This window comes from Molossus molossus, unplaced genomic scaffold (genome assembly GCF_014108415.1).
Source record: "Molossus molossus isolate mMolMol1 unplaced genomic scaffold, mMolMol1.p scaffold_m16_p_21, whole genome shotgun sequence".
Taxonomy (NCBI): Eukaryota; Metazoa; Chordata; class Mammalia; order Chiroptera; family Molossidae; genus Molossus; species Molossus molossus.
Window position 1 is genome coordinate 14,692,371 of NW_023425357.1, and position 25,438 is coordinate 14,717,808.

The window sequence follows — 25,438 nt, forward strand, 5'->3', positions numbered from 1 at the left end:
GCTTTTATTATGTCTAGATATGATCCCTCTATTCCCACATTGCTGAGCGTTTTTATCAGAAATGGATGCTGGATTTTGTCAAAGGCTTTTTCGGCATCTATTGATATGATCATGTGGTTTTTATTCTTCATTTCATTTATGTGGTTTATTCATTTGCGAATATTGTACCAGCCGTGCATCCCTGGGATGAATCCCACTTGGTCATGGTGGATAATTTTTTTTGGTGTATTGCTGGATCCGATTTGCTAGTATTTTGTTCAGGATTTTGGCATCTATGTTCATCAGGAATATTGGCCTGTAGTTTTCTTTCTTTGTAGTGTCTTTTTCTGGTTTTGGAATTAGAATTATGCTGGCTTCATAAAACGAGTTTGGAAGTCTTCCTTCTTCTTGAATTTTTTGAAATAGTTTGAGGAGAATGGGTATTAGTTCTTCTTTGAATGTTCGGTAAAACTCCCCCATGAAGCCATCCGGGCCTGGGCTTTTGTTTGCTGGGAGAGTCTTGAGTACATCTTCAATTTCTTCTGTTGTTATTCGTCTGTTCAAGTTTCTATCTCTTCCCGGTCCAGTTTTGGGAGACTATGTGTTCCTAGAAATTTGTCCATTTCGCTTAGATTGTCAAATTGGTTGCCATATAATTGTTCATAGTAGTTGTTAACAATCTTTTGTATTTCTGTGGTGTCAGTTGTTACTTCTTTTTCATTTCTGATTTTGTGTATTTGGGTTCTCTCTCTTTGTTTCTTGGTGAGTCTAGCTAAGGGTCCATCAATCTTGTTTTTCTTTTCGAAAAACCAGCTCTTTGTTTCATTGATCCCTTGAATTGTTTTTTTGGTCTCTATGTTGTATATTTCTGCTCTGATCTTTACTATTTCCTTCCTTCTACTTGCTCTGGGGTTTTCTTTCTGTTTGCTCTCTAGTTCTTTAAGTTGTGAGGTTAGATAGTCTATTAGAGATTTTTCTTGTTTTTTGAGGTAGGCCTGTAGTGCTATGAACTTCCCTCTCAGAATTGCTTTTGCTGAATCCCATAGATTTTGTGAAGTGGCTACATTTTCATTGGTTTCCAGGAAGTTTTTAATTTCTTCCTTGATCTCCTCGGTGACCCATTCATTGTTTAATAACATGCTATTTAGCTTCCATGTGTTCAAATGTCTTTGTATGTTCTTCTTGCAATTGATTTCCAGTTTCATGCCATTGTGATCTGAGAAGATGCTTGATGTGATTTCAGTCTTCTTGAACTTGTAGAGACTTAGTTTGTGCCCTAACATGTGGTCTGTCTTTAAGAATGTCCCACGTGCATTTGAGAAGAATATGAATTCTGTAGTTTTGGGGTGTAATCCTCTGTAGATATCTATTAAATCCATTTGGTCTAGTGCTTCATTTAGAGTCACTGTTTCCTTGCTAATTTTTTGTCTAGAGGATCTATCCAGTGATGTCAGCGGGGTGTTGAAGTCCCCTGCTATGATTGTATTGCTATCGATTTCTCCTTTGAAGTCCTCCAGAAGTTTTTTAATATATTTTGGTGCTCCTATATTGGGTGCATATATGTTTATCAAGGTTATATCTTCCTGTTGGATAGATCCTTTCAATATTATGTAGAGGCCTTCTTTGTCTCTAGTTATGGTCTTCATTTTGAAATCTATTTTATCAGATATGAGTATTGCTACCCCAGCTTTTTTTTCTTTCTGTTTGCTTGGAAGATTTTTTTTTCCATCCCTTCACTTTCAATCTATGTGAGTCTTTTGTTGTGAGGTGGGTCTCTTGTAAACAACATATAGATGAGTCATGCTTTCTTATCCAGTCAGCTACTCTGTGTCTTTTTATGGGAGCATTCAATCCATTTACATTTAAGGTGATTATTGATATGTACTTATTTATTGCCATTTTTGTTTAGTGTGGTTCTATTTTTCTTCCCATTTCTCCTGCTAATTACAGCAGTCCTTTTAACATTTCTTGCAGTGCTGGTTTGGTGCTAATGTATTCCCTTAGACTTTTTTTGTGTGTGTCTGGAAAGCTCTTTATTTGACCTTCTATTTTGAATGATAGCCTTGCTGGGTAGAGTAGTCTTGGATTCAGATCCTTGTTTTTCATGCCGTTGATTACTTCATGCCATTCCCTTCTGGCCTATAGTGTTTCTTGTGAGAAGTCAGCTGAGAGACTTATGGGGTTTCCTTTGTAGGTAATCTGCTGCTTATCTCTTGCTGCTTTTAGGATTCTCTCTTTGTCTTTAATTTTTGGCAGTTTGATTACTATGTGTCTTGGTGTGGGCCTGTTTGGGTTCTTCTTACTTGGGGCTCTCTGTGCTTCTTGAACTTGAATGCCTTCTTCCTTCACCAAATTAGGGAAGTTTTCTGTCACTATTTCTTTGAATATATTCTCTAACCCTTGCTCATTTTCTTCTTCTTCGGGGACTCCTATGATGTGAGTATTATTACGTTTCCTGTTGTCCCACAGTTCTCTTAAGCTGTCTTCCTGTTTTTTTAATCGTTTTTTCCTTTTGGTTTTCTGATTGGTTGGTTTTTTCTACCCTGTCTTCTAATTTACTGATCCGGTCCTCACCTTCCTCTACTCTGCTTTTTAGACTTTCCAATGTGTTTTTCATTTCTGGTATGTCATTTTTTATCTCTTCTTGGTGGTTTTTAATTTCCAATTGGCTTATTTTCAGCATCTCCATGTCCTTACACATGCTGTTGAGCTTCCTCAAGATCATGGCTCTGAATTCTAGTTCTGTTAAGTTGCTTAACTGCACTTCATTTATCTCATCTTCAGTAGAGGTCTCTTGTTCTTTCATTTGGCTTTTGTTTCTGTTTTTCACCATTTTGGCTATCACAGTGGGCTTTGGAGTCTGCCAAATTTTCCCTGTGGGTGTTGATGTTCTGCTGTTGTGGCTCCCTCTCCTGGGTTTGGATGAGGTAGGGAGGACCCACTTTATACACCAGTGTCAAGTCTTAACTTTCCTGGCTAGAGTTGCTAGCCCAGGGAATGGTAGTTATCCTCTAGCTTTTTTTGCCTGGAGGCTATTAGTAGAGGTCACCTGAAGAACCTTGGTTTCTGAGTTGCCTGAAAAACTCCCTCAGGTGCTCAGTGTAAGAGGATTTCTCTATGGTGGGGCAGATGCTGGTTGTTAATGGGCCTCAATTAGCATTTCAATGGCCACCAGGTGGGGCCTTGAATCTCCAAGGGAGGGGCTGCCGCTTCTCCCCAGGGCCCTGGGAAGGAGTAAGATGACCACAGTCCTGCGTGGCTGCACTCAGCATAAGCTCTGAGCACCCTCCAAATCCCAAGTGTCCCCACACAGTTCCAGTCCAGTCTGCCTTCCCTCTGCCGGAGCCCAAGGTGAGTGGCTGCTGCCAATTTAGCCTCTGTCCGGACTCTGCGTCGTGGAGCTGCCTGGGACTTGCAACCCGAGGGCGCTGCTCCCAGCCAAGGGTGGCCGAGGCTGTAGCACCAGCCAAGGGTGTAGCACCTAGCCAAGTTCGCAGGACTCAGCCGAGGGCGTAGCACCCAGCTGAGGCCACAGGACCCAGCCACGGTCACCGGACACAGCCGAGGTGGCAGCAGCTTTTAGCTGAGGCAGCTGGACCCAGCCGAGGGCATAGCACCCAGCCAAGGTCACAGGACCCAGATGAGGGCGCAGCTTCCAGCCGAGTCAGCTGGTCCCAGCTCAGGCTGCTGAAGACCGTGGGCTCCTGGCCCCCTCTCGCGTTCTCGCAAACATACCAGGATTGAGTCAGTGTCCCTGGTTATGTGGTCCTCCAAACTGCCTTTCGGTTGCCCCTTCCTGATGATTTGTCTTTATTTTCATTGTAATTCCAGTTTGGTCCTGGGAAATTGTCTGTCTAGCTTCCATTCACTCCGCCACCATTTTTCACTCTTCCCATTTTTAAAGATCTTGTCTAATATCCTGGCCAATTTGGCTCAGTAGTACAGTGTCAGCCTGTGGACCAATGAGTTTCGGGTTTGATTCCAGCCACGGGTACGTACCTCGTTTCATCCCCGACCCTGGGTGGGGTTGTGTCGGAGGCAACTAGTTGTGTCCCTCTCTGTCGATGTTTCTCTCTCCCTCCCACTCTGTCTGAAGATAGAGAAATATCCTCAGGTGAGGATTAAAAATAAATAAAAAAACATTTTATAGTTTTCCATGTAAACACCTTTCCTATCTATTACTAAAATTACTCCTAAGTATTTTATGTTTTTTGATAATAATATAAAAAGTATTTTTTTCTCATTTCACAATTTTATATTGCTAATATAAAGGTATACATTTGTGGTCATTTGATTATAAATGTGCCAAAGCAACTCAATTTAGGACATTACAGTCTTTTTTGAACAAAAAGTGAAAGAACAACTAAATATCTATGTGAGGAGAAAAAACAAACCTCAATCTATACTTCATATCATACACAGAAAAATTAATTCTAGGTGAATCATTTGCCTCAAGCTAAGACTAACAAGTCTCTGAAAGAAAGCAGGATTTTCAATATAGCTTGAATCATTGAGCTCTACTTAGTTTGTGTTAAAGAACATAATCTGTGGATGTTAGTCTTTGCTGGTTATTGACTCTAGTTTTATGACCCAACATGTGGTCTATCATAGTGTTTTTTTTTAATCCTCACCTGAGGACATTTTTCCATTTTTTGTTCAGATAGAGAGGGAGGGAAACATCGATGAGAGAGACACATCGAGTCGTTGCCACCCACACAACCCAACCAGGGCTGGGGACAAACTGCAACCGAGGTACGTGCCCTTAGCGGGAACCAAACCCGGGTCTCTCTGGACTGCAGGTCGACACTCTTACCGCTGAGCCAAACCAGCCAGGGCCATAGTGTTTTCTATAAAAGCCAAGTGTATTCTGTAGTAGAGAGTCCTACTAAGTTAAAGTTGATTGATAGCTTTTGAAGCACTTCCAAATTCTAATCCATTTAGAAACTCGTAAATTTCATTTTAGGCTCTAATTTCTCTATCTCTGCAAAGTTTCTTCATCTCTCAGGCCTACTTCTTCATCCACCTATACCATACCCAAACTCCTGCCCACACTATGCACTGCACCCAGGTATGGAAGGTCACACAGCAATCTGTTCATCTCTAAAGGGCTTATTTCTATCAGAAATTCAGTTCAAGTCTTCCTTGCCTCCACTACTCTTAGCCCCAAAGGAAAGTATGATTTTTATCTTGTCAAGATTTTTTATGCTATCATGGAAATAAAGACCTTTCATATTCTTCTACATTCTAATTGTAATAAAAGGTAAAGTTCTGTTCTTGTTTTAATAACCTCCTTGGCACTACACTCTCATACTAAAGGCAATACTACCTTTATTGATCCAAGAGCTAGTTACCATGGTTTGTTCAATCTGCAAATATTTAATGTGCTTCATATGTCGGATTTGTGCACTTCTCTGTATGAATATAATTTATCTAAAGTAGTTTACTAAAAAATCTAAAGAGGCTATTTATAATTCAGCTGTTTCTATCTTCTGGGGAAATATTAAATCTTTAAAACAAATTTTTTTTCTTTATTGATTTTAGACAGAGAGGAAGGGAGAAGGAGAGGGAGATAGAAACATTGATGAGAGAAAACATCAATTGGCCTCCTCCTGCATGTCCCCACTGGGGATTTGGCCCACAACTTGGGCATGTGCCCTGATCAGAAATCAAACCAGTGACCTCTTGGTGTGTGGGTCAACACTCAACCAGTGAGGCACACTGGCTGGGCTCTTCTGGGGAAATATTAGCTCTATACAATCAAATACCTGCAGCATCTTGAATGTTTTGTTTGAAGTCAAAACCAGAAAAGAAGTGTAGCTTTAAAAAAATAAAAGTTTTAAAAATTGCATGGTAATGACTGGATTTATTGCCTATGTTTTAAAGGCTCTTCAAATGAGTAGACAGGGTAAGTGCAGTGATATTGCAGCAGATAGGATAACTCAAATTTATTTATTAAGTATATCCCATTCTATCAAATACTATTAAGAAAAAAGAAGGCTGCATCTAGAACATATTAGGGCTTGATAATATATTTTCATTTGTAGTGCTTTAGTTATTTGAACTTTAGAAATTCCTTGTGAATTATCTTGTGTTGTATTCCAAGAAACCCTGCCTTCAAAATCTATTTGGTTTCTGAGTTCAGATACTAAAGAATACTGTTACCTAAATATTTGATTTCTAAGTTTCAGAAAGTGAATAGCAAATTTGAATAAGTATTTAGCAGAAATATGTTGTTCCTAAATTCAGATTGTGAAAAATATTTTTCTTTCAATTGATTACTAGATTTATATGATAATTTATAACATCACATTTTCATAACTGATTCTGGATATACAGCTGACTATTAAACAAGGCTGGGATTAGAGGCCCCCACCTTCCAGCAGTCAGAAATCTGCATATAATTTTTAACTGACCCCAAACTCAACTACAGTTGGCCCTTAACATCTGTGGATTCAACCAACTATGGATCAAAAATCTGGGAATTCCCAAACTGTTGGGAGTCCATGGTTAGAAATGCAAAAATACTGTTTTCAAGCCATAGTTGGTCAATCTGCAGATTCAAAACTGTGGATACAAAGCACTGACTGTATTTATTGTTAAAAAAAAAAAAAAAAATCTGTGTATATGAACCCATTCAGTTCAAACCTGTGTTGTTCAAAGGTCAACTGTATTATATTTGTGTTCTCCTAGATAGTTTTAATATTAGAATTATGATAAATTCATAAAAATAGATAACTTGCTATCTCATATCTCAGTCTGTATCCTGGAAGAGTTCCTAAAACATTTCATAGATTTTACCTATAAATATAGCTAGTTTGATGTCTTCTTAGCAGCTCTGTGGCATTTAACTATATTTTGGTCTAATTTTAAAACGCTCCTTTTGGAGGGAAGTATTTTACAATTGTCAATTTAATTTCTTTATAAAAATCACATACTGTGTCCAGATCTCCAGAGATATTATTAAAACGTCTACAGTATTAACTTTTAAGTTTTTTAATTGAAATAAAATTCATATATCATTATAATCACCCTTTTAAAGTATACTGGTCAGTGACTTTTAGTATATTCAGTTATGCAACCTACACCACTAATCCCAGAACATTTCATCGCCAAAAATGATCTAGTCCTTTTAAATTTAAGTGTTGTCATTTAACTTCTCATTCACAAAGCTGCTTGTCATCCTTACTTCCCCACATAAATCAATAAAGTTTGTCTGTTTTTTCAGTCAAATCATAAAATTTTCTATTTTAGATTACTTACTTTTTTCTTTCACTTATTTCTGAATTTTATAACTAATAATGCCTTTCTCTACCCTGTGTTTTAGATTTTTAGCTGTTTGTTTTAGCTCCTTGGGTTCTATATTGATTACATTTATTAATGATCTTTCTAATATTTTAATATATGTATGCACACTGGTTATAAAATTTCCAACATGACATTCACAGGTTTTTCAATTGTGTTCTCATTTTCATTCACATTTAAATAAAGTTTATATTAAGGATTTAGTTCCTTAACCAATGTTGATCAAAGGAGGCACTGAATTAATATTCAGATATTTGATGGCCATCTTACTGTCACTCTGGTCAAATAATTTGGCCTCTATATTTTTTCCTTTCAGGAGAACTAATTATTAGAAAAATATTCCGACCTCTTCCTACTTTAACAGCTGTGCTTTCAACTACCCATCATTATATCCACAGGGTTAAGATTTGTATTTATTTCTGTGCACTATAAAAAATGAAGTCTGAATTAAGACTCCTTATATAGACTTTTTCTTTTCTTTTTAAAAATCCATGCTGAATAATGAATGAGAGAAGCTATCCTATACACATTACACTCATTTCTCTTTTTCATTACACATTCTTTGATTTATACAAAGATAAACAACATGGTTATAATCCTTCCCACAAATAATAAGAAAGATAATTATGAAAATTCATATATCAATGATAATAATGGATAACTTTTACTAAGTATTTAGTATGTGATAAAAATAGTTAATACTGTAAATGTATTCATTCATTTACTCCTCACAACAAACCAATACATAGAGCATAATTATATTTAGTATACATGAAATAAAACATATGAAGTAAAATGCCACTAACACCTTTAAGCAGGAAGTAAAAAAATATCTGGAAGGATAGGTAACACTTTGATAATAGTAGTTAAAAACCTTTCTAGTATGAGGTTGGGATTGGGATTGATAAAAGGAACATAAGCGTTTATAAGGAGAAGATGTGGATAATTTTAGCAATTAAAATACATGTTTTAAAAGAAATAAGAATCCAAAGATAAATTTTAGGTCATACTAACCAGGGCAGATTTTGTAACTGTGAACATTTAGATGCAACCATGACATGAATAATAGTCATTTTTAAAAGTAATTAAAAATAAAAATCTACATTTACTGATATGGCAATCATATTTTTGTGGCATGATTAGAGCAGGTGAAGGTACAATATGCATACATGACTACACTTGCTTTAAAAACAAAGTATGGTAGGATGTGTTCTACCAACTTGAGAGTAGTCATCTATACTTACTATGATTATAATTAATATAGGCTTTTTAGTTTCTGGTTTTCTGTTTTATAAGAAAATAAAAATTTGTGAAACAAAATGATTAACACTGACTTCAAAATCAAAGTACATTTGTACAAAGAATTAAAAAATACAAGATCACACAATTTAAGCACAAATATGTAAATCTGAAAATAAAATATAGCCCTGAAACACAAGCAAATATAAAGAATAATATAACATGAACACCAAAAAGTTGGAACAAAATAATGATAGGAAAGAATTAGTGAACATCTGCCATTAGTATAATATTGGGGAGGGGTGGGTAAATGCCAATTTTGAATCTGAATTCATAACATAGAATGAAATGTTTGGATTTATAAGAAACAAAAATAGTCAAAGAGGATAACTCTCCAACATTATTATTTTTTGTGTAAAATACTAGGAAGGTGACAAGAGCTTTAACGTTTATTCATCATTATGAATTCCCTGATGACGAATAAGATCTGAACCACTACTAAATGCCTTCCCACATTCCCTACAGTTATAGGGCTTTTCACCAGTATGAATTCTCAGATGTCGAGTAAGGTTTGAGCATTTATTAAAAGCCTTTCCACATTCATTACATTCATAAGGTTTTTCATCTGTATGAATTCTCTGATGTTGAAAAAGTTGTGAGTTTTGAGTAAAGGCTTTCCCACATTCAAGACATTCAAAGGGTTTCTCACCAGCATGAATTCTCTGATGTTGTCGAAGTTGTGAGCTCTGAGTAAAAGCCTTGCCACATTCCTTACAATCATACGGTTTCTCCCCCGTGTGAATTCTCTGATGATTAGTAAGTGCTGAGCCACTACTGAAGGCTTTGCCACATTCCTTGCACTCGTAGGGTTTTTCACCAGTATGAATTCTCTGATGCTGAACAAGCTTTGAGCTCTGAGTAAAAGCTTTGCCACATTCTTTACATTCATAGGGTTTCTCACCTGTATGAATTCTTGCATGTTGAAAAAGTTGTGAGCTCTTAGTAAAGGCTTTCCTACATACTTTACATTCATAGGGTTTTTCACCAGTGTGAATTCTCTGATGGTCAATAAGATTTGAGCAATAACTAAAGGCTTTTCCACATTCCTTACATTCATAGGGTTTCTTACCAGTATGAATTCTCTGATGTTGAGAAAGGTATGAACTGCAACTGAAGGCCTTTCCACATTCATTACATTCAAAAGGTTTTTCACCAGTATGAATTTTCAGATGTCGAGTAACATGTGAGCCACAACTAAAGAATTTCCCACACTCCTTACATTCATATGATTTTTCACCATTATGAATTCTCTGATGTTGAATAAATTGTGAATTCTGACTAAAGACTTTTCCACATTTCTTACATTCATAGGGTTTCTCTTCATTATTAATTATTTGATGTAGAGTAAAGAATGTCTGTTGAATAAATGTGGGCATGTATCCATGAGTAAATATTTCTTGGCTGAAATGCCCATTTTGATATCCCAGTTGTCTTTCAAGGTGGCTTCCATATTCCAAAACATCTCTATAACTGGAGTACTCAAGGCCATACTTTGTAAGTCCCATTAATTCCCTCTGGCATGATTCTATTTCATAAACTTCCTTCTTTAGAGATAATAACTTGGTTTCACACATTGACTCCAGATCTGAAAGAAAAGAAAATGGTAAATATGGGGGAAGATTCTTGGGCTCTTGATATAATAAAAAATAAATTCGGGCCCTGGCTGGTTTGGCTCAACCGTTAGAGCATTGGCCTCTAGACCAGAGTCCCAGGTTCAGTTCCCACTAAGGGCATGTACCTCGGTTGTGGTTTGTCCCCAGCCTCAGTTGGGGTCATGTGGGTGGCAACCACTTAATGTGTCTCTCTCACATTGACGTTTCTCTCTCTCTCTTCCTCCCTCTCTCCCTCCTGCTCTATCTGAAGATAAATGCAAAAAAATGTCCTTGGGTGAGGAATAAACCAAAAAAAACAAATAAATAAATTGGTCTTTGTACTTGGTTCCTACCTTAGAGCTTCAAAACTCTGGGAATTTCCTGAATAACAGGAGTGTTTTTGTTATGCTAATGAGGTCAAACACAATGGGTCCCTAGATAGTTCTGGGATAGACACTGGTCACCAGAAAGACTAAGCATATGATTAGAGGTCTGGGACTCTACTTGACCTCTGGAAAGAAAAGAGGGGCCAGAAACTGAGTGGCCAATAACTCAATTAATCATGTCAATGTAATTAAATCACAATAAAAACTCTAGACATTAAAGCTCATTGGAGCTTTCTAGTTGGAAACATACTGAAATGCCAAAAGGGTAATACACCTTGACTCAACAGTGAGAGGGTACCGAACCTCTGCATTTGTAAGCCTACTGGACCTCAGCCTAGTATGTATCCTTTATAGTAAAACTATAATTGTAAGTACAGAGCTTTCCTGAGTTCTGAGAGTCATTCTAGCAAATCATTGAACCTGCAGGGGTCATGGAAACCCCCAACTTTATAGCCAGTTGGTCAAGGTGTCGGTGGTCTGAAGACCCCATGAGACTTGCAGCTAGCATCCAAAGGGCAGCATTGTGGAGGATTTTGCTGTTAACCTGTGGGGTCTATGCCAACTCTGGGTAGTTAGTGTCAGAATTAAACTGCAGCATCCTCAGTGGGGGCAGAAACAGAATAGGCTCCTTTGTAAAGGATATATTGGATGAAATACGAAAAAGATTACAGAGGGGGTAAGCCACAGAGGGGAGTAGCCTGAGCTAAATCTAAGGTGCTGAACCACTTTGATGGAAGTGGCAGACTGGGAAGACTCAATCAGTTATGTGCTAGGTAGGGATTAAGTGAAAATACTGTTTGCCTGAGAATTTTGTGATGCTGATTTTAAGAGAAGAGAGACACTCGTGTACCACTGTAAGACTGTGAGGAGTGGCAGATAAAGTTTAAGGCAGACAGAAGGAAAATGAGAACATGCAAAATACTGCAATGGAAAGATGATAGGAACCAGAAGCAGATTGAGCTGAGTCCCAACTCTGATACTTATTCATTATATGTTCCTAGGCAATTATTTCACCTTCCCAAATTCCTATTTCTTTGTCTCTAAAAGGGAGATAATCATTAACTCATGATTATTGGAAGGGTGAGGAAATGTTTGTAATTATCTCTGAATAAAGTATTCATTATTTGACAAATATTATCATGGAAGAATTCATCTTTTTTTTCTCCTACCTCTATATGATCTTTCAGCAACATTCATCTAGTTAAGCTCCAAAGTAACTTTTAAAACTGTCCTCTTGCCCTGGCCGGTTTGGCTAAGCGGTTAGAGCGTCAGCCTGCGGTCCTGAGAGACCCGGGTTCGGTTCCTGCTAAGGGCGCGTACCTCGGCTGCAGTTTGTCCCCGGCCCTGGTCGGTTGTGCGGGTGGCAGCCACTCGATGTGTTCCTTTCACATCGATGTTTCTCTCTCTCTCTCTCTCCCTCCCACTCTACCTGAACAAAAAATGGAAAAATGTCCTCGGGTGTGGATAAAAAATAAAAATAAATAAAAAAAACTGTCCTCTTCTATCTCCACTGCCAATACCCTCTTTCAAACCAAAATAATCTCTTACTCAGACCAGTAAAGTAGCCTCCTAACCCAGTCACCCCACCAAGCTTCACACTCTTTAATCCATTCAGTGGCCAAAATGACATTTCGCTTGGCCTTCTACTACATAAAATCCATACTCCTCATAATGACCTGCAGAGGATGAATAATGTGGTTCCATCTGTCTCTCCAACCTTGACTCATATTCCACTCATGCTTGCTCATGGGGGCCAGCAATACTGACTCTTTCAGTTCTTCAAACGCACCAAGCTTTCCCCTCCCTAGAAGGGCCTTCACAGGGGTCCTTCCCTTTTCCTAGAGTTTTCTTCTTTATTAACACATTACATAGTAAGACCTAGCAGTGAGCCTAGTACTACAGTAGTTATGAAATAGTGATGAGCATAACAAACAATTCAATATGTTGATTTCAATTACTGTCAAAGTCACGGAACTAATACTATTATGGTTTGCTCTGCACACACTGTTAACTGGAAGAAATGCTAAATTTCACTTAGATGTTACTAAACATAAAGATGCATTTTTTTTTTTTTTTTTTTTACAGGGAGGTAGGGAGAGAGAGAAAAACATTGATGTGAGAGAGATACATTGATTGGTTGCCTCCTGTACACAACCATACCAGGGACCCAACCCACAACCTAGGTAAATACCCTGACCAGCAATCGAAACCAAAACCTTTTGGTGCATGGGATGTCGCTCCAAACGACTGAGCCATACCCCTCAAGGCAAGATGCCCTATTTTTTTTTTCCTCATCCAAGTTCATGGACTTCCTAAATTCTATACAAAGAAATTCAAAATTAGCAACCTCTAACTCAGAGTGATCCTTTAAAAACTGGTTTCACTCCGTTGTTCAAGTCATCTCATACAAACAAAATGGCTTTACACCTACCTCATTCAGAATAGAATTCAAAGTCCATACGTAGGTCCACAAATCCCAAAAATATCTGCAGGTACACCCTTCCTCCCACCTGTACCTAGCCCACCAACACCTATATCCTGCTACTTTGCTGATCTTTTAAAAAAAAATCTTTATTGTTGAATGTATTACACATGTTCCTCATTTTTCCCCCATTGACCCCCTCCTGCTCCCCTCCCATCTCCCTCCCACCTTTTCCCACACTGTTGCCTGTGTCCATTGGTTATGCATATAAGTTCTTTGGTTTATTTCTTCCCATCCCCCAACCCCCTTCCCTTTGAGGTTTGTCAGTCTAGCAATGAATTTGTACTTCTTAATCCCTTCACCTTTTTCACCCATTCCCCCAAACCCCCTCCCATCTGGCAACCAACAAAACCTTCTCTATATCTATGAGAATGTTTCTGTTCTGCTTGTTCATTTTGTTTGTAGATTCAATTGTCAATAGGTATGTATTCATTGCCATTTTGTTTGTTCATATATTTTATCTTTTTCTTCAAAAAGACCCTTCATCATTTCATATAATAATGGTTTGGTGGTGATGAACTCCTTTAACTTTTTCTTGTCTGGGAAACTCTTTATATGGCCATTGATTCTAAATGACAGCTTTGCAGGATAGAGTAATCTTGGTTGTAGGTTCTTGCTTTTCATCACTCTGAATATTTCTTGCCACTCCCTTCTGGCCTGCAAAGTTTCTTTTGAGAAATCAGCTGACAGCCTTATGGGAACTCCCTCAAGGTAACTAGCTGCCTTTCTCTTGCTGCTTTTAAGAGTCTCTCTTTGTCTTGAACCTTTTGCATTTTGATGATGATGTGTCTTGGTGCGGGCCTCTTGGAGCTCATCTTGTTTGGGACTCTGTGCTTCCTGGACTTGTATGTGTTTCCTTCACCAAGTTAGGGAAGTTTTCTGCCATTATTGTTTCAAACAGGTTTTCAATTTCTTGTTCTCTCTCTTCTCCTTCTGGTACCCCCAAGATGCGAATGTTGGCATGCTTGAAGTTGTCCCAGAGGCTCCTTACACTCTCCTCATTTTTTTTTTGATTCTTTTTTTTTTTTGCTGTTCTGATTGGGTGTTTTTTGCTTCCTTATATTCCAAATCGATGGTTTGCTCCTTGGATTTACGTACTCTATTATTGAAGCTGTGTAAATTATTCTTTATTTCAGTTAGTGCCTCCTTCATTTCTGATTGTGCTTACTTCATTTCTGACTGCTCCTTTTTTATGCTCTTGAGGTCCTCACTAAGTTCACTGAGGTTCTCACTAAGTTCACTGAGCATCCTTATAAGCAGTATTTTGAACTCAGCATCTGTTAGGTTGTTTATCTCCATTCGCTTAGTTTTTTTCTTGGGGTTTTGTTCTGTTCTTTCATTTGGGACCTGTTTCTTTGTCTCCTCATTTTGGCTGCCTCCCTGTGTTTGTTTCTATGTATTACTTAATGAGAGGTATAGGCCTAGCTGAGACCAGATGCTGCTGTTTGAAAGAATTTAGGAAAACCTGAAGCAGGATCCAAGACCAGCCAATCCTATGGTTAAGCAAGTGGCAACAGCTTGGGTGGGCCTGAAAGCTAGGTGGGGCAGGGCCTCAGGGAATCACCAGGGTGGGACAACCAGTGTGAGCTAGGTTGCTGGAGTCCCAGATATGGTGGCTGTCTGCCGCCCCTGGGAAGGGCTCACCAAAGGAACAAAGGCCTGTGACAGCACGTTTGTCCTGGAGAAAGCCCCTTCTCCAGCCCTCACTCCAATGCCAAACAGCTCAGTTCTTCCCTGTATGTCTCTGGCGCCTCTCAAGCTGCCTCCCATCCAAGCTTAGAAGGAGTGAGTCCGATAAGTCCATGCATGGGCCCTTTAAGAGGAGCTGCCTGGGGTTTCAGTTGCCTCAATCTCCCTGAGCCTCAATTCCCACTGGTTTTTCCAGCCAGAAGTTATGGGGACTTCTCTTCCTGGCACTGGAACCCAGAGCGGGGCACCTGGTGTGGGATGGAGACCCCTCAGTCTTCAGGGAGGACCTTCCCAGCCAAGGTATCCTCCCAATTTTTATCCGCCACACGTGGGTGTGGGACCAGCCTCTCTGCCTCCACCCCTCCTACCAGTCTTGATTTGGCTGCTTCTTTAATTCCATAGTTGTAGAACTTCCATTCAGCTTGATTTCAGGAGGTTTTGAATGATAGTTGTTCTGTATTTTAGTTGTAACTTTGATGTGGTTGTGGGAGGAGGCGATACCGCCTTTACCTACGCCACCATCTTGACTGGAAGTCTTGCTGATCTCCTTTAACACAATTCCCTCTTTATTCATTCTGTTCTGGCTACAATGGGAAGAGCCCAAATGCCGGAAGCTATACTGAAGACCATTATTTGGAGGGGAGGAACAATGCAGATACACACATACATGTGTGCACACATGCACATATCTTATTTTTGGGGTAGTAACAGAAAACATTTAGATAAGTCTAAGAGGAAGAAAGGCTTGCAAGGAACTGAATGTTAAATATGGATAAAAGTTTTCTTTGGAGGGTAAGTGAAGGGCACCTTTTACTTGAAATTAAGTGGTGTGTTGAAGAATGAAACAGAAAGAGTAGTGCCCTGGCCGGTTCGGCTCAGCGGTTACAGTGTCGGCCCGTGGTCCAGAGAGACCCAGGTTCGGTTCCCAATAAGGGGACGTACCTCAGTTGCAGTTTGTCTCCGGCCCTGGTTGGGTCGTGCGGGTGGCAACCACTCAATGTGTCCCTTTCATATCAATGTTTCTCTCTCTTTCTTCCTCCCACTCTATCTGAACAAAAAATGGAAAAATGTCCTCAGGTGAGTATAAAAAAAAAAAAGAGAAAGAGTAGTAAGTGAGGGAAGAAATGAAACAGGTCATTTGTAAACTCGTGCTAAAAGAACTTAGTTTTTCTCACAGGCCTAATGTTTTGATGGGAGGTTCTAAGATGACATCTCCAAGATGGTGTTTCTTCACTGATCAGCTGAGTTATTATCTGTAATGCCCTTCTTTGTTAAACCATTTCTCACTCACCTGAACACAGGCCTCTTGTCAGCTCTCTGCCAACCATCCAGGGCTCTTTCCCTTGTTCCAATAAGGAGATAACTTGAGGTTTAGGTATGTAAAGTCCTGCTCACAAGAAAAGATATGAAACATGGTTATGCTGTGGGTAAATGAGATCCGTATGTAAGATCCAGTCCCTTGATGATCAAGAAAGAGATGCCACTACAGGAACAGCCAAAGAAAAAAGAAGATGAAGCTTCAGCCATAGCCAATTGGAGCTTCCCATTTCCCACTCTTCCTTTTCATTTCAGCTCTAACCATTTATCTGGGAATAGGGAACAGAAATTCAGCTGGTAACTCAAAAAGCAGCTGATAAATTCACTGTGGAAGAAATAGACATTCCAGAAGACAACTCTAAATTACTGGTACAGATGACCTTACCCACTGACAGCAGGTTGCTGTAGTTCTCCAACATTACATCTCTGTACATGTCCCTCTGAGCTGGGTCCAGGCATTCCCACTCCTCCTGAGAGAAATCTATAGCCACATCCCTGAACATCACTGATTCCTGAAACAATAAACATGTATACTTGTGTAATAAAAGAAATGCTTCAGACTACTGCACTTGTATTGTGGCGTGAAGCAAATAAGCAATTATACTGGAGTCACTGAGAACCAGAATCTTTGGATCTCAGAAATAGAAGCAAGAGTAATAAGTTTATCTTACATTAAAAAACAAACAAACCACATCAAAACTACAACTAAACTACAGAAAAACCATCATTCAAAACTGCCTGAAACCTAGCAGAATGAAAGTCCTACAACTAGGGATTCAAAGAAAAAAGCCACATCAAGACTATTAAGAGGAGCAGAGATGAGGAACAGGCTGGGGATCACTAATTCTAAAAATTTATGCACCCCCGTGTTCATTGCAGCATTATTTACAATAGCCAAGATATGAGAACACCCTCCACTGAGAGATGAATGGATAAAGAAGATGTGATATATGTGTATCTATACATACATATGGAATATTACACACCACTAAAAAAGAAAAATCGTACAGTTTGCAATAACATGGATGGATCTATACAGTATTATGCTAACTGAAACAAGTCAGGCAGAGAAAAGCAGTACAGGTTTCACTTATATGTGGAATCTAAGAACAAAGAAAGAAAGAAAGCAAAAATAGACTCATAGAAACAGAGGCCAAAAGGATGGTTACCAGAAGTGAAGTGGTAGGGAAATGGGTGAAAAGTAGAAGGGGAACATAGTCAATAATATTGTGATAAGTTTACATGGTGACAGATAATTACTAAAGTTAGTGGGATGAACACAAGGTAAAGTATAAAAATGTTGAATCACTACATTGTACACATGAAACTAATATAACCAATATAAGATTGTGTACCAACTATACTTAATTTTTTTTAAGGGAAAAAGGCACCCTAGACAGCGATGGGCAATGTAAGTAAAAGGAACCAAGGCTCTTTGGGAAAAGAGGTGATTTCAGGATTCAGTCAGAAATTAAAAGACGAGTTTAAATATTCTGCTTTATCAGAAAGCAGGAGAGCTATCAAAAACTATTAAAATCGGGGAGATTCAAAGATGGCTGCAGTATCAAGTCACCAAACCAGATTTACAGCTAAATTACAAAGCAATCAACTTGAAAAACCAATTGAAATATAGCTGATCTGAAATATAACCAAAGAGCACAGAAGAAGCCATGTAGAAACTGGTGAGAGGGGTAGAGACATGGAAAGGAAGAGGCCCCATGCTACAGTTGAGAAGCTGGAAGAATATCATGGCTGCAAAACTCCCTCACCCTAGGAGATCCCCATGCAAAGATCCCAACCCAGAGCAACAGAGAGAGGAAGGGGAGCCTATGCAGCAATGAATAGTGGGAATCAGTGGGAATTCTGTCTGCCTGGGAGGCTCGGATTGGACCATCCCAAGGAACGAGTTCTCCCAATGTTGCAGCACCAGCCTGAGGAGTTCATTCCAGATTCCAACTACTGGAGAGGCCACACTGCTGTACGCGGGTCCAGCAGAGGGATCTGCTGGCTACGTCCAGCAGTAATTTTGAGGGTCCCTCTATTCTCTGGAAAGGCGTTAGGCAGAGAACAAGTCAGTAACTAAACTGTGTGGCTTGGGAAAGAGGGACGGTCACTCCCACCTTCAGTGCAGTGTCATTGCTTGTCCCCCCAAACCTGTTGAGCTGCGTGGCCTGCACCATCCTGCTGGCTTCCAAGGAACAGGGTAAATGTGCAGGGCTGGGATATTCAGCCTGTCCTGCTGGGTTTAAAAGAAGAGAGTGCCCAGAAAAAGCCCACACCTATATAGTCAATCTATGATGAAGAAGGCAAGAATATACAATAGGGTAAAGCCAGTTCCTTCCATAAATAGTGTTGGGAAAACTGGACAAATACATGCAAAACAGAAATTGATTGTATTTTTATATACCAATAACAAACTATCAAAAAGAGAATGCAAGAACACAATCCTATTTATAATTGCATCAAAATAATAAAATGCCAGGAATAAATTTAAACAAGGAGGTAAAAGTTCTATAGTCAGAAAACTGTAAGACATTGAAGACACTGAAGACACTGAAGAAGATACAAATAAATAGGATATACCATGCTCATGGATAGGAGGATTAGTATTGATACAATGTCTATCAAAGCAATCGACATATTCAATGTAATCCCTTATCAACATAACAATGGAAGTGTTTATAGAACTATAACAACAAATAATCCTAAAATATATATGGAACCACAGAAGACCTCAAATAGCCAAAGAATTATTGGGAAAAAAAGAACAAAGTTGGAGGTATCATACTACCTGATATCAAATTATACTACAAGGCTATAGTAATCAAAACAGCATGGTACTGGCATAAAAACAGAAAACCTAGATGAATGAAACACAATAGAGTACCAAGAAAAAAACTCATGCCTATATGCCAACCTATGACAAAAAAGGCAAAAATATACAATAGGGTACAGCCAGTTTCTCCCATAAACAGTGTTGGGAAAACTGGGCAAATATATACAAAATATAAAAATTAAAATAAACTTGCCCTGGCTGGTTTGGTTCAGCGGTTACAGCATCAGCCTATGGTCCAGAGAGACCGGGTTTGGTTTCCACAAAGGGCACGTACTTTGGTTGCAGTTTGTCTCCAGCCCTGGTTGGGTTGTGCAGGAGGCGGCCACTCAATGTGTTCCTTTCACGTCAATGTTTCTCTCTCTCTCTCTCCCTCTCCTTCCCACTCTAGCTGACAAAAAATGGGAAAGTGTCCTAGGGTGAAGATAAAAAAAAAATAATAATAATACTAAATAAAAAATAAAGTTAAAAAAATTAATAAATAAAAATAAACTTAAAATGACTTAAGTGTAAGACAGAAAAGTGTAAAACTCCTAAAAGAGAAGAAAACTTTGGTATTGCTGGTAACAATATATTTTGTATATGTCTCCTCAGGCAAGAGAAACAAAACAAAAAATAATCAAATGAGACTCATCAAACAAAAAAGTTTTTGCACAGCAAAGAAAACTATCAATAGCCCTGGCCGGTTTGGCTCAGCGGTTGGAGCGTGGGCCTGCGGACCAGAGAGTCCCAGGTTCAGTTCCCGCTAGGGGCACGTACAAAAAAAAAAAAGAAAACCATCAACAAAATGAAAAGACAACATACTATATGAAAGAAGATATTTGCCAATGATACATCCAATAAGAGGATAATCTCCAAAATATATAAGAAACTCGCCCTGGCTAGTTTGGCTCAGCAGTTAAGAGTCTCAGGTTCAATTCCTGGTCAAGGGCATGTACCTAGGTTACAGGTTCAATCCTGGCTCCAGTCCGAGTTGTGCAAGAGTCAACCAATCAATGTGTCTCTCTCACATCGATGTTTCTCTTTCTCTCTCCCTCCCTCCCTTTCACTCTATCTAAAAATTCAATGAAGCCCAGCTGGTGTGGCTCAGTGGATTGAGCATCATCCCATGGACTGAGAGGTTCCAGTTTGATTCCTGGTCAAGGTACATGCCCGGGTTGCAGGCTCGATCCCCGGTGGAGGCCTACCGGAGGCGGCTGATCAATGTCTCTCTCTCACATCAATGTTTCTATCTCTCTCTCTCCCTTCCTTTCTCTCTCAAAAATCAAAATAAAATCATATTTTAAAAAAACTAAAAATCTTTATTAAAAAATACATTTACATGTCTGATGAAGTATAAAAAGGAACTGAGTATAATGATCACCAGTTCATGTTCTAATAATCTTATATTTTGCCACCAAGTCCCAGGTACCAAACAAGAATTAATTGAGAACTCAGCCTTAAAGCTAATCTGTGTTTTTGTCAAATCTGATTTGGTAATTAGGGTCCTACCTCCTTTTTTTCTTTCTTTTTTTTTTTTTATCCTCACCCGAGGATATTTTTCCATTTTTTGTACGGATAGAGTGGGAGGGAGAGAGAGAGAGAGAAACATCGATGTGAAGGGACACATCGATGTGAAGGGACACATCGAGTGGCTGCCACCCGCACGACCAACCAGGGCCAGGGACAAACTGCAACCAAAGTACGTGCCCTTAGTGGGAACCGAACCCGGGTCTCTCCGGACCGCAGGCTGATGCTCTAACCACTGAGCCTAACTGGCCAGGGCTCCTTTTTTTCTTTAAATGTTGCTAAGGGGTTATCAATTTTATTAATCCCCCAAATAAACCTTTGGTTTTGTTAATTTTCTCTTTTGTACATTCATTTAATTTATTTTATTATTTTTTTAGAGAGAGGAAGGGAGAGAGAAAAAAACATCAATGTGAGAAACATCAATGAGTTGCCTCACCCCAACCAGGGGCTGAAGCCACAACCTAGGTATGCACCCAGAGCAGGAAACGAACCCACAACTTTTCCATGTATGGGACAATGCTCCAACCAACTGAGCCACACTGGCCAGGGCAATTATATATTCAATTTATGTTCTAATATACATAAATTTATAGTCGAGTTCTTATTCTTATTATTTCTTATTGTGTGCTTTCTTTGGGTTTCAATATACATTTTCTTAACTTCTTGAGATGAATACATAGATCATTAATTTTTCAGCATTCTTACTAGCATATGCTTTTATAGCTACATATTTTCTTCAGCTTCAGTTTTAACTCCACATTTTGATATTTTCATTTTCATTCACTTCAAAATATTTTAAATTCCATTGCAACTTCTTCTTTAATTCACTAGTAATTTATAAATACATTGTTTAAATCCCAAATACTGGAATTTTCTTTTTTAATCCTCAACTTAGGATATTTTTCTATTAATTTTCAGACAGAGGGGAAGGGAGGGAGAGAAAGAGAGACACACACATTGATGAGAAACAGACATATTGACCGGTTGCCTCCCTCATGACCCTGACTAGGACCAGGAACCGAACCACAACTGAGGTATGTACGCTTGACCGGAATCTAACCCATGACTCTTTGGTCTGAGGGCCGACGCTCTAATTGCTAAGCCAAACAGTCCAGGGAAGAAATATTGGAATATTTCTAACAATGTTTTTGTTATTGACTTCTAGCTGAATTCCACTGTAATCAGAAAACACACAATATTATTTCAATCCTCGGAAATATACTGAAATTCCCTTTATGGTCCAGAATATGATCAATTTGGATAAATGCCTCATATGCAACTGAAAATAATATATACTGTAGTTGTAAAGAACACTGTCAACTTCGTCAATCACATTGTTCAAATATTATATACTTTACAGGGTTTTTGATTGTGTTATCAGCTTTTGAGAAAAGTGCTAAAAATCCCCCATTATGATTGTGATTTGTCTACTACTTATTTTAGTTCTGTCAAATATATTTTAAGTCATTTTATGAAAAAATATACATTTAGAACTGTAATATCTTGCTTGTGGATTTACCTTTAGATTATTAACTGTTGCTTTTTATCTCTAATAAAGCTTCTTGTTATACAGTTTATTCTCATACAATGAAGTCAGGAGTATAAATTGATAAAACCATTTAGGAAAACTGTTAGTATATATTAAAGCTGAATATATGCCTAAACTATGACACAGAATTTTACTCCTAGGGATATGCCCAATAGAAATGCATTCATATGTGCACCAAAAGACATGCACAAGTATGTGCAAAGCAGTCTTGTTCATAATAGCCCCAATCTGAAAACAACCCCAATGCCAATCAATAATTAATAATGAATTTTAAAAAATGTGGTATGTTCATGCAAGGGAATTTTATTTTTTAATTTATTTTTTATCCTCACCCGAGGACATTTTTGCATTTATCTTCAAATAGAGCAGGAGGAAGAGAGAAATATCAATGTGAGAGAGACACACTGACTGGTTGCCACCCACACAACCCCAACCAGGGCCAGGGACAAACTGCAACCAAGGTACGTGCCCTTAGCGGGAACCAAACCAGGGTCTCTCTGGACCACAGGCCGACCTAACTGCTGAGCCAAACTGGCCAGGGCCATACAAGGGAATTTTAAACAATAATAATAAAAGAGCTACAACTAGGTAAAGCAAAATGGATGAATTTCACATATTCATACTATATATTATTATACAGTACATTAATGCTCCATGTGAAATTTAATATTGATCAAAAGAAGTCAAGCACAGAAGAGGAGACATTGTGTGATTCTATTTATATAAAATTCAAGAACAGGTAAAAATAATCTATGGCCACAGAAGACAGAATAATGGTTATCTTTGGGAAAGGTGGGTAGTGAGTAGATGGGACAAGAATCAGATTTCTTGATTGCTGGTAATGTTCTATTTCCTAATCTAATTTGAACTCTGGTTAAATAAATATGCTCATTTTATAAAATTCATCAGACATATACTTTGATTTCTGTACTTTAGAGAATGTATGTTATACTTTTAAAACCATATGATATACCATTATACCTACAGATTCACCAAAATTAAAACACCAAGTAACCACCCAGCTGGTGTGGCTCAGTGGTTGAGCATTGACCCATGTACCAAGAGGTCGCCGGTTCAATTCCGGGTCAGGGCACAGGGCCAAATCCCTAGTGGGGGCATGCAGGAAGGTGGCCAGTTGATGTTCTCTCTCATCAATGTTTCTTTTTTTTTTTTTATTTCTTCTATATCGATTTTAGAGAGAAGAAGGGAGAGAGAGATAGAAAAATGGATGAGCGAGAACATCATTTGGCTATCTCCTGCATACCCCCAACTGGGGATCTAGCCTACAACCTGGGCATGTGCCCTGATCAGGAATCAAACCGGTGGCCTCTTGGTGCATGGGTCGATGCTCAACCACTGAGCCACACTGGCCAGGCTCATCAATGTTTCTATCTCTCTCTCCCTCCCTCTCCCTTCCTCTTTCTCTAAAATCAATAAAAAGAAAAAACACACACCAAGTAACCAAGTATTAGAGAGAATAGAGAATGATTATGTTTATAAACTGCTGGTAGCAATTTAACTGGTACAAGCATATTGAAAATCAGTTTGGAATATCTAGGAAATTTAAAGATACACACATACTGTAAAGCCCAGCAATTCCATTGATATGTTTATGCCCTAGGAAAGCATCAATATGTGCACCAAGATACTTATAAACGTATGTTCTGAGCAGTCCTCTCAAGGGAGCCAAAAACTGGAAACCAGTGTCCAAACTACAGCTATATATTACAACTCACACCTGAAGTGATTCTAGAGAAATATAGTATTGTGTAAGAAAAGCAAGACTCAAAACAACATTACACAGCACAATTTCATTTCTACAAAGTTAAATGTCAAAATTAAACTAAATCTTTTAGGGATGTGTAAATGTGTGGTTAAACTATTTTTTAAAAAATTACCATCTTAAAGTCAGGATAAGGATTACCTAGAGAGGTGAAGAGAATGGTTAGGACCATCTGGGGTTTCTGGAGTGTTGATGCAAGTTTTTGTTATACTGAGTTTCCCTTTATAGTTATTTCTTAAACTATATGCTTATATTTTAAGCACTTTTATGTATATATACAATACTAAGGAATTTTTAAAAAGAATGAAAAAGAAACTATATAATAGCTATAGATAACTTTTAGTGAAAACATAAGCTATGAAATGGTAAATGCTGTAAGAGCCCAATCCTGAAATAATGTATACTATACATGCATAGAAAACTTATTAGAAGGAAATAATTCAAAATATTGACTGGCTATCCTCTCTGTAACTTTCTATTTTTCAAATTCTTTAAAATAATCATGTTTTGTGTGTGTGTGTGTGTGTGTGTGTGTGTGTATGCATTTAAAAAGGGAAAACTTAGGACACAGAAGTAACTGAGCTATTTTCTAAATTAATATACAAACATTATGTAGAAGCAAGTGAGAGTGTATACTGAGATCTGTGTGCCCACCCCCAGGGCTTCCCATTATTTTCTTAACTGGAAATTTGTAGGAAGAGGACTCTGAATGAGCCTATGTTAAACAAGACCATCCAGGTGAAAGAGAGCAAAAAAGGAAAGCCCAGCACACCTTGCATTTGGCTTGGTCGACAGCCATTCCTCCTTCTTCTGAGGACCTCTCTGAGAAGCAGAGCTGAGGAAGGAGAAAGAAATCAAGAAATGCCAGGTTTTCTTGTGGCCCAGACTCATCAGATTAGAGGGAGCTTTGGACCCATACCACCCACAAAGAGAGGTTAGAGGAGTCTAGGATATCCTGAGCATTCTAGGTGTCTCAACAGGAAAAGTCAGCTGTCAACACCAAAATTTGTCCTGACCTCACATATCAACACACTGTCACTCTGGCACAATTACAGGCACCCTCCAACTGCACACAGAGTGCCACAGTTACATGATCATGCTCACACAACCTCTCAGTCACAGACATCCAGTACACTTAGTACTGCTAACATTCAAACAACCTCAGTCACAAACACGCAGCCCTCAGATATGAGTCATAGCCACATAATCACAGATCTCTACACTTCCCCGCCACACACACACACACACACACAATGTCACACAAAGTTATAGGAACACACACAATCACTGCCACACCTATACACACAGTGCCGCCTATAGTCACAATCACACACCTACAACGAGGATATCCACAGTACCACCTGCACACAGAGCTCCGCCCATAATCACAACCAGACACACCCACCACGGGGCATACAATCACACACCCACACACAGCGCCGGACTGTCACATAAGGACTCAATCGTACAGACGGAATCTCACACTTCTCCCCAGTCCGACCAACTCACAGAGGCCGGGGACTCCAGACCCTCCCGGCCCGACCCTTCAAACCTTCAGGGACGCACCTGAGGAGCCCAGTCGAGCCCCCAAGACAGAGGCCGTTCACCTTGCACTCCACCTTCTCGTAAGGCCCAGGGTTCCACAGGCGAGTGAAGTGGCCCCCTTCCTGCGGGGCCTCCTGGGAAATGTAGTCCCGACCGGGATCCGTTGGGTCAAG

The 25,438-nt window shown here is 39.0% G+C and overlaps 1 protein-coding gene across 2 annotated transcripts; it reads right to left on the bottom strand.

Moving 5' to 3' along the window:
- Positions 1-8,725: 8,725 nt before the first annotated feature.
- LOC118638620 (zinc finger protein 383) lies at positions 8,726-25,350 on the bottom strand. Of its 2 annotated transcripts, XM_036274681.1 has the most exons (5): positions 25,287-25,350; positions 24,493-24,555; positions 16,432-16,558; positions 16,021-16,116; positions 8,726-10,165 (listed from the first exon to the last, which is right to left on the bottom strand). In XM_036274681.1, exons 2-5 carry the CDS (start codon positions 24,517-24,519, stop codon positions 8,970-8,972), a joined length of 1,446 nt encoding a protein of 481 aa, XP_036130574.1. In that variant the 5' UTR covers positions 24,520-24,555; positions 25,287-25,350; the 3' UTR covers positions 8,726-8,969. The 2 variants fall into 2 exon arrangements, with proteins under 2 accessions (XP_036130574.1, XP_036130575.1); XM_036274682.1 differs by lacking the exons at positions 16,432-16,558; positions 25,287-25,350 and having other exon boundaries at positions 8,922-10,165; positions 24,493-24,529.
- Positions 25,351-25,438: the final 88 nt, after the last annotated feature.

What these genes read in the sequence shown, in the direction of transcription:
- LOC118638620 (XM_036274681.1), bottom strand. Translation starts at nt 24,519, where the DNA reads ATGGCTGTCGACCAAGCCAAATGCAAG. An exon ending in TCGACCAAGCCAAATGCAAG is followed by an intron (nt 16,559 to 24,492) that starts GTGTGCTGGGCT and finishes TTATTGTTTCAG; the next exon opens with GAATCAGTGATGTTCAGGGA. An exon ending in GACAAGAGGCCTGTGTTCAG is followed by an intron (nt 10,166 to 16,020) that starts GTGAGTGAGAAA and finishes CTTTTCTTTCAG; the next exon opens with ATCTGGAGTCAATGTGTGAA.